At 42.8% G+C, this 13,435-nt stretch overlaps 1 protein-coding gene across 1 annotated transcript in view; it reads left to right on the plus strand.

Moving 5' to 3' along the window:
• Positions 1-212: 212 nt before the first annotated feature.
• The window catches only part of LOC119576457, a 13,719-nt gene continuing 496 nt past the window's right edge, over positions 213-13,435 (plus strand). Inside the window, exons 1-7 of the mRNA XM_037924168.1 lie at positions 213-314; positions 5,396-5,426; positions 5,533-5,673; positions 5,888-5,996; positions 10,492-10,750; positions 11,321-11,440; positions 12,037-13,435. The exon at positions 12,037-13,435 is cut by the window's right edge and continues 496 nt beyond it. Of these exons, the coding sequence (XP_037780096.1) occupies positions 213-314; positions 5,396-5,426; positions 5,533-5,673; positions 5,888-5,996; positions 10,492-10,750; positions 11,321-11,440; positions 12,037-13,305 (2,031 nt within the window). The 3' untranslated portion in view covers positions 13,306-13,435. The remainder of the gene's footprint in view (positions 315-5,395; positions 5,427-5,532; positions 5,674-5,887; positions 5,997-10,491; positions 10,751-11,320; positions 11,441-12,036) is intronic.

The raw sequence follows: 13,435 nt of genomic DNA on the forward strand, positions 1-13,435 counted from the left end.
AGAGCTACCCCCCATTTCGAAAAACAGAATCCTCTACCACCCACTCTGCTCCCCCAGGCTTGTTCTCGTATCCCCCACCGGTACCTAGCTCCTCTTCCTCTTCCACCTCTTCTGCTTCAACCTCCACCACTGCCTCCTCTTCCTCTTCCTCTTCTGTGAACCAGCCCTCTCCCTTGGGGTCAGCCTCTTCCTCGCGCTCACAGGTGTCACCCATGTCCGATCTCTCCTCGGGGAAGACACTCAATGCCACCAAAGTCCAGCCTGTAGATGCCAACTCCAACCCCATCCATGAAGCCAATAACGAAGTAGCCGAGGTGAGATGTTGCTCCTGATGACAATAGATATCATGCATAGCATCGCTCTCTCCCTCTCCCTCTCCCACTTCTCTCTCCCTCTCTCTCTCATCTTCTCTCCCCCTTTCTCTCCTCTTCGTTCTCTCTCTCTCTCTCTCTTCTTCTCTCTCTCTCTCTCTCTCTCCCTCTCTTTCTCTCTCTCTCTCCTCTCCCTTTCTCTCTCTCTTCTCTCATCTCTCGTCCTTCTCTCTCTCTCTCTCTCTCTCTCTTATTCTCTCTCTCTCTCTCTTATTCTCTCTCTCTCTTCTTCTCTCCTCTCGTCTCTCCTTCACATCTCTCTCTCCTCCTCTCTCCTCGTCTCTCTCTCTCTTCTCTCTTTCTCTCCTTTCGCTCTCGCTCTCTTATTTCTCTCTCTCTCTCTCTTCGTCTCTTCTCTCTCCTCTCTCTCTCTCTCTCTCTCTCATCTCTCTCTCTCTCTCCTCTCTCTCTCTCTCTCTTTTATTCTCTCTCTCTCTCTCTCTCTCTTTTACTCTCTCTCTCTCTCTCTCTCTCTCTCTCTCTCTCTCTCTTCTCTCTTTCTCTCTCTCTCTCTCATCGGTCGTCTTCTCTCTCTCGTCTCCTCGTCTCTCTTCTCTCTCTCCTCTCTTCTCTCTCTCTCGTCTCTCACTCACTCTCTCTCTCATTATGTTCCTCTCTCTTCTCCTCGTCCTTCTCTCTCTCTCTCTCTCTCTCTTTTTCTTATTCCCTCTCTCTCTCCTCTCTCTCTCTCTCTCTCTCTCTCATCTCGTCTCTCTCTCTCTCTCTCCTCTTTTCTCTCTCTCTCTCTCTCTCTCTCTCTCTCTCTTCTTCTCCTCTCTCTCTCCTCTCTCTGTCTGTCTTATTCTCTTTCTCTCCCTCTCTTATCCTCTCTCTCTCTCCTCTCGCTCTCTCTCCTCTCTCTTCTCTCTATCTCTCTCTCCTCTCTCTCTCCGCTCTCTCTCTCTCTTCTCTCTTCTCTCTCTCTCTCCATCTCTCTCTCTCTCTCTTATTTGTCTCCTCTCTCTCTTCTCTCTCTTCGTCTCTCTCTCTCTCTCTCTCTCTCTCTTCTCTCTCCTCCTCTCTCTCTCTCTCTCTCTTCTCTCTCTCTCTCTCTCTCTATTCTCTCTCTCTCTCTCTTATTCTCTCATCTCTCCTCTCTCTCTCTCTCTCTCGTAGACTCTCGTTCTCTCCATCGTCTCTCTCTCTCTCTCTTATTCTCTCTCTCTCTCGTTATTCTCTCTCTCATCTCTCTCTCTCTCTCCTCTATTTTCTCCTTCCCTCTCTTATTTTCTCTCTCTCTCTTCTTATCTCTCTCTCTCTCTCTTTATCTCCTCTCTCTCTCTTATTCTCTCTCTACTCTTCTTATTCTCTCTCTCCTCTCTCTCTCTCTCTCTCTCTCTCTCTCTCTCTCTCTCTCGCTTCTCATCTCTCTCTCTCTCTCTTCTGATTCCTCTCTCTCTCTCTTTCTTATTCTCTCTCTCTCTCGCTCTCTCTCTCTGTCTCTGTCTCATCTCTCTCTCTCTTCTCTCTCTCTCTCTCTCTTTTTTTTTTTTTCTCTCTCTCTCTCTCTTATTTTCTCTCTCTCTCTCTCTCCTCCTCTTATTTTCTCTCTCTCTTCTCTCTCTCTCTCTTATTCTCTCCTCTCTCTCTCATTATTTTCTCTCTCTCTCTTTCTCTCTCCATCTCTCGATCTCTCTCTCTCTCTCTCTCTCTCTTTATTCCTCTCTCTCTCTCGTTCTCTACTCTCCTCTCTTCTCTCTCTAGTCTCTCCTCCTCATCTCTCCTCTCTCTCTTCCTCTCTCTCTCTTATTCTCCTCCTCTCCTCACTCGTCTTCTATTCTCTCTCTCTCTCCTCTCTCTCTCGCTCTCTCCTCTCTCGCTCTCTTTTATTCTCTCATCCGTCTCTCCCTCCTCTCCTCTCTCTCTCTCTCTCTCTCTCATCGCCGTCTCATTAGTTTTCTCGTCTCCTCCTGTCTCTCATCCTCTCCTCTCCTCTCACTCTCTCTCTCTCTCTCTCTTCAACTCACATCTCTCTCCGTCTCGCTCACTCCTCATCTCTCTCTCTCTCTCCACATACTCACATCTCTCTCGTCTTATTTTCTCTCTCCTCGTCTCTCTCTCTCTCTCTCTTCAGTCTTCCAGGTCGTTCTCTTCTCTGTCTCTCGACTCATCTCCTCAGTCACTCTGTCTCTTCGTCTTCATCTCTCTCTCTCTCTTAATTCTCTCATCTCTCTCCTCTCTCCTCTCTCATCTCTCTCCTCCTCTCTCCTCTCTCTCTCTCGTCTCTCGTCTCTCTCCTTCTCTCTCTCTCTTAAATTCCTCTCTCTCTCTCTTCTTATTCTCTCTCTCTCGTCCTCTCCTCTCTCCTCTCTTCTCGTCTTCTCTCTCTCTCTCCCTCGTCTCTCTCCTCTCATCTTCTCTCTTTAGTTATTCTCTCTTCTCTCTGATTTTCTCTCTCTCTCTCTCTCACATCAATTTCTACTCTCTCATCTCTCGTCTCTCTCTTCACTCGTCTTCTCTCTCTCTCTCTCTACCATCCCTTCTCCCCCCCCCCCCCCTCTCTCCTCTCTCTCTCCTCTCTCCCATCTCTCCTCCTCCTCTCTCTCTCAATCTCTCTCATCTTCATCTCTCTCTCTCTTCTCTCTCTCTTTCCCACTCAGCTCTCCCCCCTCATCTCTTCTCCTCCTCTCCTCTCTTCGGTCTTCTCCTCTCTCTTCTCTCTCTCTCATCTGTCTGTCCTTATTCGCTTTCGCTCCCTCTCTTATTTTTTCTCTCATCCTCTCTCTCTCTCTCCTTATTCTCTCTCTCTCTCTATTCTCTCTCTCTCTCTTATTCTCTCTCTCTCTCTCTCTTATTTTCCTCTCTCCCTCTCTCTCTCTCTATCTCACTCACCTCTCTCATCCTCTCTCTCTCGTCTCTCTCGTCTCCATTCCTCTCCGTCTCCTCTTCCTCTTCTCCCCCCCTCTGCTCTCTCATCTCTCTCTCCTTCTCAGGTTCTCATCTCTCTCTCTCTCCTCCTTTTATTTCCCCTCTCTCTCTCGCCTCTCTCGGCCTCCTCTTCTCCCCTCTCTCTCTCTCTCATCTCAAGGAGAATTCTCCCCTCTCATCCCATCGTCTCGTCTCTCTCCTCTTAATTTTCTCTCTCCATCTCTCTCTTTTTCCTTATTCCCTCTCTCTCCTCTCTCTCTCTTTTTTCCCTTATTCCCTCTCTATCTCATCTCTCCTGTCTCTCAACTGGAAAGTCTTCCCCGATCTTCTCTTTCATCATCTCCTCTTCTCTCTCTCGCTTCTCTCTCCGTCTCTTCTCTCGATCTCGTCCTCTACCCTCTCTTCTCTCTCTGTCTCTCCTCGCCTCTCCTCTCTCTCTCTCTCTCTCTCCTCTCTCTTCTCTCATCTCTCTCCTCCCTCCCTCTCTCTCTCCCCATCTCATCTCAGTCCGTCTCGTCTCCTCTCTTCATCTTATTGTTATTTCTCTCTCTCTCTATTCTCGTCTTCGCTCTGCTCTCTCTCTCTCTCTCTTTTCTCTCTCTCCTCTCTCTCTTAATTCTCTCTGTTTCTCTTATTCTCTCTCTCTCGATCTCTCTATCCGGTGTCCTCTCTTTATCTCTCTCTCTCTCTCTCTCTCTCTCTCTTCGCCTCTCTCTCTCTCTCTCTCTCCTCTCTCATTATCCTCTCTCTCTCTCTTCTTCTTCTCTCTCCTCTCTTCCTCTCTGCTCTCTCCTCTCTCTCTCTCGTCTCTCTCTCTCTCTCATCATCCGCATCTCTCTCTACCTAGCTTCTCTCTCTCTCTCCTCTCCTCTCTTTCTCTTTTCTTCTTTGCTCTTTTTCTCTTTCTCTTTCTCTCTCTTATTCTCTCACTCTCACTCTCTTTATTCCCTCTCTCTCTCTCTTTCATCAGCATCTCCTTGCCCTCTCTCCAGTCTCTTCTCCCTCTCTCTTCTCTCTCTCTGCTCCTCTCCTCTCGCTTCCTTCTCTCTCATCCGTCTCTCTTTCTCCTTTCTTCTCTCTCTCTCTCTCTCTCTAACTATCTCTCTCTCTCTCTCTCTTTCTCTCTTTCTCTCTCTCATATTTTTTTTTCTCTCTCTCCCCCTTATTCTCTCTTCTTCGTTCCTCTCTCTCTCTCCTCTCTCCTCATCTCTCTCTCTCCACTCTCTCTCTTATTTTCTCTCTCCTCTCTTCTCTTATTTTCTCTCTCTCCTCTCCCCAGGGCGTCCTCTCATCTCTCCTCTCTCTCTCTCCTCAATTCTCCTCTCTCTCTCTCTCTCTTTCTTATTTCTCTCTCTCTCTCATCCTCTCTCTTCTCCTCTCTCTCTCTCTCTCTCTCTCCGGCTCTTCGTCTCTCGTCTCTCTCATCTCTCATCTACGTCACAGTCTCTCGTCCTCCGTCTTCATCTCTCTCCTCCTCTCTTCTCTCTCTTCGCTGTCTCTCTCATCTTATTCTCTCTGTCTCTCTCCTCTCCTCTCTCTCCTTATCCCCCGCTGTTAAACTCCTCTCTCACCTCTCTCTCGTCTTCGTCGTCTCTCGTCTCTCTTTTCGCTCTCTCTTCTCTCTCTCTCTGTCTCTTCCTCTCTCTCTCTCTCTCTCCCTCCCCTCTCCGTCTCTCTCGCTCTCCTCTCTCTCCTCTTCTCCTTCTCTCTCGTCTCTCTCTCTCTCTTATTTCTCCTCGTCATCTTCTCTCTGCTCTCTCTCTCCTCTCTTCCGGGTCTCTCACGACTTTCTTTCAATCTCATCCCTCCATCTCCTCTTCGTCCTCATCATCTCTCCTCATCTCCTCTCCTCTTCTCATCTCTCTATTCAATCTTCTCTTCTCTCTCTCTCGTTCTCTCTCTCTCTCCACTCTCTCTCTCCTCTCATCTCTCCCTCCATCGTCTCGTTCCTCTCTCATCCTTCTCTCTCTCTCTATCTCTCAATGTCTCTCTCTCTCTCTCCTCTCTCTCTCCTCTCTCTCTCTCTCTCTCTAAAAGAACCCTTTTTAAAGAACAGCATTAAATGTAATGCACACCTCGTCTTAATACGGAGGAATAACACATCCCCGTGCTTCATCCTTATCTTTTTCCTCTTTCTGCTGTCTCTTCCTGTTCAGCTATATGGTATATCAGCAAATCCCATCATAGGTAATATCATTGACCACAAGCAATTATTGATAGTAAAAACTACTTCCAGCGTCATTTACAGAAAAAGTCTGCCCTATGTGAGACCTGTGGCTCCGTGTTCGATGAGTGGCAGCACAAACCCAAGATTCTCAGCTGTGGTCATACGTTTTTTGCCTCGACTGTCTCATCTGCCTTGCGCGGGACACAGAAGTCAAGTGTCCTGTTGGTTGTTCTTACACGACTGCTCTCACCGAGGCCGGTATTTCAGGCGAGTATTTGTAAGAGAGCTTTATGTGTGTGGATATATTTTCCTGTTTTTCTCCCTGTGATGTTGAACTTTGTGTGAGAGTGTGTGTGTGTGCGTGCATGCATGCATGTGCGTTATTGTGGAAGCATGTTGTGGGTAGAAAAGTGATGGAGAATAGTTTTGACAATAACTTAAAAATAATAATAATAATAATAATGATTTTTGCAAATTCTAGGGCTAACTACAAATTACACTGTGCCGATAAAAAAATATCCCGGAACGAACATCCCTTCCCCATTGCCTGTTATGCCACCAGGGTATGGCCATCAGAATGGAGCACAAAGGTATTTAGAGAAGTTGTCGTTTTTTTCTCCCTAAGTTGTTTTCATATTTTATATGACAGGATACATAATGTTAGTCTTGTGTGGAGATGCTAGATTTGCTTTGACAAAATTTTCATATAATCTACAGTGGATTGTATGAACACCTTGATATAGAATTCTTTCTATGTTTCAAATTCACATCTAAGTGAGAGAAGGTTAGTATCAGCAGATGAAAAAACATGACATTCATGGTGACCATGTGTGTTCAACACCCATAAGGCAAACTATGCACCTATGCATAGGATCAAACAAACCATGGATTATATGAACAGCTAGATGATGATGATGATGATGATGATGATAACAGTAATAATGATAGTTATGATAATTAAATAATAGGATAATTATGATAATGATAATGAATGTTCATAGATTTTTGAAGTCATTACTTCACAATGACTTGTGTAAAGATTTTTTCTAGATGTAAGTTTTGGGTACATTTAAACATGAAATATGCTTTGTGTTTAGATCTTCAGGTTTTATGTTGTATGCTAGACTTTTTTCAGTAAATTTACCAGCAAATTTTACATTAGAGAGAGTGAGTGTGAGTGAGAGTGAGAGTGTGAGTGTGAGTGTGAGTGTGAGTGTGAGTGTGAGTGTGAGTGTGAGTGTGAGTGAGTGAGTGAGTGAGTGAGTGTGTGTGTGTGTGTGTGTGTGTGTGTGTGTGTGTGTGTGTGTGTGTGTGTGTGTGTGTGTGATACAATATTTACTTTCCCTTAAATTAAACCCAATAGTAGTTGACAAACCTCTTGTCAGTTCAGTTCTCCATTTATGTAGTTTACAACTGTGTACCCACAGGATGCATTCCTGTATCCCTAGTCTCCAGTGAGTGGCCACACACAAATACTCATGTGCAGTATCAAGACTCCGTGCCACCCTTTGCAGTGTTATTATCTCTTTGTCTGTATCCCCTCCACCCACATTTTTCAGTATCTATATTTGTCATTTGATATGCTATATCCAGATGGTAAATAGACTGTTTTCCTTGTGCAAACACCATGTCATCTCTCCTGGTAGGCCATAACTCAGGGTAATAACAATAAGTAACATTTTATCATTTGTATCTTTCTTTCCTTCTTTCTTCTTTTTTCTTTCTTTCCTTCTTTTTTTTCATTTTTCTCATTTCTTTTCTGTTGCTATATTAAATTTTGTATAGTAAAACCTGCATTGCCAGTTATGGTAGGCAGGAATAGGATCCTGAGCATGGAAATGGTATACTCTCTGGAGGCAGCATTCTTCCAGTCATGAGTCTTGGGTGGGACACTCAACACTCAATTTGCGATAGGAATAATGCAAAAGCCCCTTCCAGAATGTCCATTGAGTCTAATGACCTTCCAAAAGAGCTTTGTGCAGTTATGGCAAGTCATTCCTGTCACCCTGGTGAGACACCTTTTGTACTTCTCTCTAACATTGTTTGACATCCAATGGACATAATAAATTTATCAAATAAAAAAAACCCAGCCTTGAACAGAAATACTTATGAGATATCTCATGGACAAAGGGCATATGCACCAATTTCTTGCTTTTGAGTTATGAGCATTTAAAGTCCGGTATAGGTGGCAGACATAGAGTACTACAGAATAGCATGTTATTATATATCATTAGAATCCTCTTAAGAGACAGATTTATTCATGATAAAAAAAAAAAATAAATAAAATAAAAAAATGAACATGTGGCAATGTTTCTCCAGCTTATAGTAATTCATTCTACCTGAAATTCAGTCCTGTATTAGATGTCAGTGATACTGTGAAATTTTCAGGCAATTCCAATACTTGATATTTTTACTATACTAATCAAAAATTAACATCTTATTGGCAGAAAGTAATCAAAACTGGGCTTCAGTTGCATGCTTGGTGGGATGACCAGTGGGGATGCTAGGGCACATCTGATTGGCTGAGTAGCAGCCGTTTAGACAGAGGTAGTCGCTCACCTAGTGGCTGGGCTGCACTAACATTTGCCCCTCGCTCTATGAAATCCCAAACCTCCTCTACCACTCTACATGTGCAAAACAAGCATTCTAAGAATTTGAAGCCCACATGTGTCGGGATCGCAAAACACTCTTCACCGCAATAATTCCAGTACTTACACCTAGCAGAAACACCCCTAACTCTATTTTGTATGGGGTGGCACATTCACCCCTTGTGTATATAATAAATGTTTTAGATTTCATATTTGTTTTCCATATCAAAATTATATGTTAATACAAAAATCATCTTTGAAAGGTGTCAAAATTTCAAATTGCAGTATCTTTGGCACCATCTAGCACAGGGGTTAAACACATAGAGGCCCGCAGCACATTTGCTATTTCAGTCGTACAGTTGGCCATTTTCCATGATTAATTATGCCAGTCCTTAGTCTTTTAACCCTTTGCCGACGGGTGGCATGAACACACATGCCATGGCATGGCGGGACTACCTGTCAGGGGCATGTATGTACATGCCATGGTGTATGTATGGACATGCCTTTTCTTTCTTTCTTTCTTTCTTTCTTTCTTTCTTTCTTTCTTTCTTTCTTTCTTTCTTTCTTTCTTTCTTTCTTTTTTTTTTTTTGTCACGGCAAAATATTATTTTTCTGCCAGTGAAAGTGTGATTAAGTCATTTTTAACACTCTCATTTTTACTATTGGAAAAAAAAAAAATGTAACAAACAAGATTTTAACTCCATGATGCCGCACTGCTTATTTTGTTCAGACTATAGACTGAATAATGATCAACTATGGAGTCTATATAACAATAAAAATACCCTTCAGTCTCGATTTATCAGGAAGTATAGCAAGTAGAGACTTTAGAAAATAATGAAAATTGAAAATACAACATATCCTCGTAGTATTACGTAGTATTACGAAGAAATGGCAAGGAATGCTGGTATTTGGCATGAGTGGTCGCGCATGCTAGGGCGACGATATAAGCCCCCGGCAGCGAGGCCCGGGCCACTATGAATACTACCCGTCGGGAAAGGGTTAATATTATCACTTTCTCATTATTATTATGACCATCATATTGCTTCAATATGATGTGGTTTTGATCTGCTCATGATTATCTGGCCCACATACTGTATACTGAGGTGAAATGTGGCCACCTGGAGTAAAGGAGTTTGAAAGCCCTGTTCTAGCATCTATTTTGGTCTGGTATTTTCCTTTCTTTTCTTTCTTTCTTTTTACTGAAAAGAGCAATGCAATATAAAGAGTGTATTGGTGCATTTTTTATTTGGAAAAAATAAGTGAGATGTAGCCTTTTTACAAAAGAAAAAAAATTAATGGCACTCATGCTAATGATAATGATGATAATAAAAATACATGGAAATATAGAAATTGCCCAATATGTTTAGGAGGAATATAGCTAGAGAATATTTTCATGTGTAAAAAAAAGAGCTCTAAATGATACTATGTGCCAAACATCAGCTCTACTGAACTTTTTTTTTTTTTTTTTTTTTTTTTTTTTTTTTTTTTTTTTTTTTTTTTCTTGGGGGGGGGGGGGCTACAGTTGTTGAGGAGTTACATCCCCTCAAAGTTACTCACAAATTCTCTTTGTCACCTCCTATCCTGTATGTTCATGTATGCTGAAGCAAAGAATGTATGTTTCTTATGCTTCAAGTTTTTCAGTTGAGCAGCTAACTGCACAGTGGCTTGGCTTGGTAGACCATAGGGAAAACCTGTAGTCACGGGTTAACCCAATAACTGTGATATTGAAAATTGGCCAATAATGTGGGGTAACTTGGCTCATTCAGTACTTCAGTCATGATATTAACCCGATGCCGCATGTACATACATGCCATGCCCACTGTGAGTTTAGTTTATTAATTGTCTTTTCATATACATGGCTCCACATATAAGTCGCTAATAAGCCAATTGTTTACCGTTTTCCTTGATTTTTGGAAAGATTTTCAGGTATCATATTGCTGTTCCTAATATTGATAACATTATGATAATTGTAATGCATATGATAATGATAACAGAATCAATATTGATAGCATTAGAATAAAAAAAATAAGTAAATAAAAAAATAAAAAAGAATTTTTAAAAAATAAAATTCAAAGAAAGGTGAAATCATAGGAGGTCACAAGGTCTACTAATTGACTCCTTTGTGGCTAAACACTAGTAAAGCCATCTATGTGGTACATTTTACAACATATACTATGATGAACACAACATTTTCATGGCAATGTGGGGTAAACGCCAAATAGCTTGTAGTTATATTTCATAAACAAAAGTATGAAAAACTTTAAGTTCCTTTCACTTTTAGTGGCTGTACCCAATAGTGATACCAAACATATTGGAGAAAGATAAGCTCCCTCTGTTGAGCCAATGGTTTATGGCATATCATTATGCAGTGCCATCCACAACTGCATAATGACAGCCATTGCATGATATCATGCTGTACACATTTACAGGGTTTAAAAAAAATGCTCCTTCTTTCACCATAAGGCATCACATGTTAACCTCAAGTTTTATTTTGTAGCAGGGCAGGCAGCAGCCCCATACCAATGGTGTGTTGTACCTGTCCTAAAATTCCGGCCATGGACATGTGCAGCAACCAGGGCCATCAATTGATTCCTGAGGACCAGGCACGGGACATCCTACGAGGCCAGCTGCAGAGCAACCTGGAGGTGGCCCTCAAGCAACTGCGACACACAATGGCCATGAGAGCAGCCATGAAGGAACGGCTTGAGCGAACAGTGCTCAGCGTGGAGAAGTTTGTGGAAGAACTTAGGGGAAAGGTGAGTTAGCTTCTATATTTTGGCTTGCTGTCTCCCTTCATTTCCATGCCTAGCTTTTCTTCTTCTCCTCCCCCTTCTTCTCCTTCTTCTTCTTCTTCATTGTTTTTTTAACCTCCCCCTATCCCTTGCCCTTCCATTTCTGTCTCTCTTGTTCTTTTTAGTTCTACCCCTTCTATCCTTCACCACTTGTCTGTGTCTATCTCTCCCTTTCTTTTTCTTTCTTACCCTCTTCCATACCCTTGAATCCCCCCCCCTTCTCCCCCCCTTTCCCCTTTCTCTCTCTCTCTCTCCCTCTCTCTCTCCCTCTCTCTCTCCCTCTCTCTCTCTCTCTCTCTCTCTCTCTCTCTCTCTCTCTCTCTCTCTCTCTCTCTCTCTCTCTCTCTCTTGCTCTTGGTCTTGCTTGCTCTTGCTCTCTCTTTCTCACTCCCTTTCTTTATCTCTGTCTCCCTTTCTCTCTCTCTCTCTTTCTTTTTTTCTCTTTCTCTTTCCCTTTCCCTTTCTCATTGTTTCAAGTGCTCTCTCTCCCTCATTCCAAGAGTGAAGCCATAATGAATCATCTGTTCACTGCAGGTTGAAGGGGAAGAGCTTGAGGAAGCAGTATTACAGGAGCACCTCACCAACCTGACTATGATCAGTGAGACGCTGTCCGAAAATAATTCAATCGCGCATTTAATTGATTCCCTCCAAATAGTAAGTTTCTGTGTGTGAGTTTTTATCGTTAGTTGTAGAAATGGATTATTTACTATTGCACATGTCAGTATGACAGTGTGAAACCAAACAGTAGTCTATTCTACAGACTGGTACAAAATTTAATTAAATCACTCAGAGTTAAGAATATTGCAACCATAACTGAACTAGACCTGTGTTTTATGGTATTCATTGATACCAAATAGGAATTCAATCTCACAATCCTTTGAAGAGATATTGTCCTACTTTTTTGCACCTTTTGAAGAAATGTAGAGCTTATGTTTCATTCACAAATACTCAAACAAAAAGTTATTTGGTAAAAAATATTTGAACTTTATGAAATGCTTGTTGTAAAATCTGTTTTTAGTGTGGTCAGTTATGTTGCATATTAAAAAAAAAAAATGTGTACTAGAGTTTTTACTATGACTTATAATTAAGAATTTTAATCCTGCTTTGATTAAGTGAAGGGAGCGAGTTAAAAAGTTTTGTTGTCCAGAGGGAAGTCGCAGTCTAAATTAAGACAATTCTCATAGATAATATATTTATGAAAATTTGAGATTATATGAACAATATATACATATTTATTTGCATTTTTTCAGGTTCATTCTTATACTTCAATAATCACCAATCAGTTCAGTCAGTGTGCTGCTGTTACAGCAATCAACCATGCAACCGAAGCAATCGTCATAAAACTGAAGCAGTCTGCTCTGGATTCTTTGTTATCCACCATAGGCTTTAGAAATGAAGAACCCTTCGTCATGACCTCCTCCCTGGAAGAGCATGCTATGTATGGGAATAATGCAAATGTGCTGCTACTCTATATGCTGTCTGACCTTCTGTCATCTCGAATGTTACAGCTGAGTTCTGTTAGTCCCATGAGCCCCCTCAGCCCTAACCACCCATCACCTCTAACTTCTTCCAGCTCAATGCAGTCACCCTTGGCCACAGCTGTCACCTCTGCCCCAATCCTTCAAGACAGCCTAGGCCTAGCTCACTCTAAAGTTGGAGAAATGAAGACTCATGAAATGGGTGGCATGAATATCGAGCACATATTGCAGATGACAGAGGCCATTGAGACAGGATCACTCTTAAATACAACAGATGGAATGACGCCGATATCTATAGGTGCCTCTGCAGTGGGTTCCAATGCAGTACCTTCTGCTCTTTCTTTGGGGCTATCCAATCTCTCCCTCTTGGTGTCAGAAAGCACAGAAAATGGGAAGGATGATGCAGAATCTTTAACAGACAAAAAGGAGGTCTCATCATCTTATGTTGATGCTGCCAAAAAGCCAGCCAAGCCCACCCCTCCTCCTGAGAATTCCTCTAAGCTAACCATTGCCAATGCTCTCCCCCCCATAACAAAGCCAAGTAAATTCCCGCACTGCTGGATGGTGCTGTCAATCAATGGGGTGACAGCTGGACGCATTATCTTCGAGTTGCGGCCTGATAAGGCCCCAAGAATGTGCGACAATTTCATTGCACTTTGTACAGGCAAGAATGGCTATGGCTACAAGGGTACACACTTCTTCAGGAGTGGGGAGGGATTCCTGGCAGGTGGGGATGTGGAGAATGATGATGGCAGTGGTGGGTACTCAGCCTTTGACAAGAAAACCTTTGAGGCTGACCTGTGCCCCCTCAAGGACGAGGTGGGTATGGTGCGCTTTAAGGGCATCGGCACCACAGATGCTGGCCGTGGCATGATTGGCTCACAGTTCATGATCTGGTGTGGCGAGCGTGAGTTCAAGAAATTTGCATACAGTCTGGTCTTTGGCAAGGTGGTGGACGGCCTGGATGTGGCCAAGAAGGCTGCTGCCATCAATGTCCACCGTGTGTCTGTTAAGGTGGAGGATTGCGGTGCAAGAGTCTAGATGCTTTCTGTTCCCTGTGTTTTCTGTCAGTGGTAAATTGGTTTGTCTTGTTCTCTATTCAGCCTAAGAAAAAAATGTTTAGGGGAAATACAGGTCCAAAAGACACAAAACTTAGTTTCCTCCAAATGTG

The sequence above is a fragment of the Penaeus monodon genome, chromosome 8 (genome assembly GCF_015228065.2).
Source record: "Penaeus monodon isolate SGIC_2016 chromosome 8, NSTDA_Pmon_1, whole genome shotgun sequence".
NCBI classification, from domain to species: domain Eukaryota; kingdom Metazoa; phylum Arthropoda; class Malacostraca; order Decapoda; family Penaeidae; genus Penaeus; species Penaeus monodon.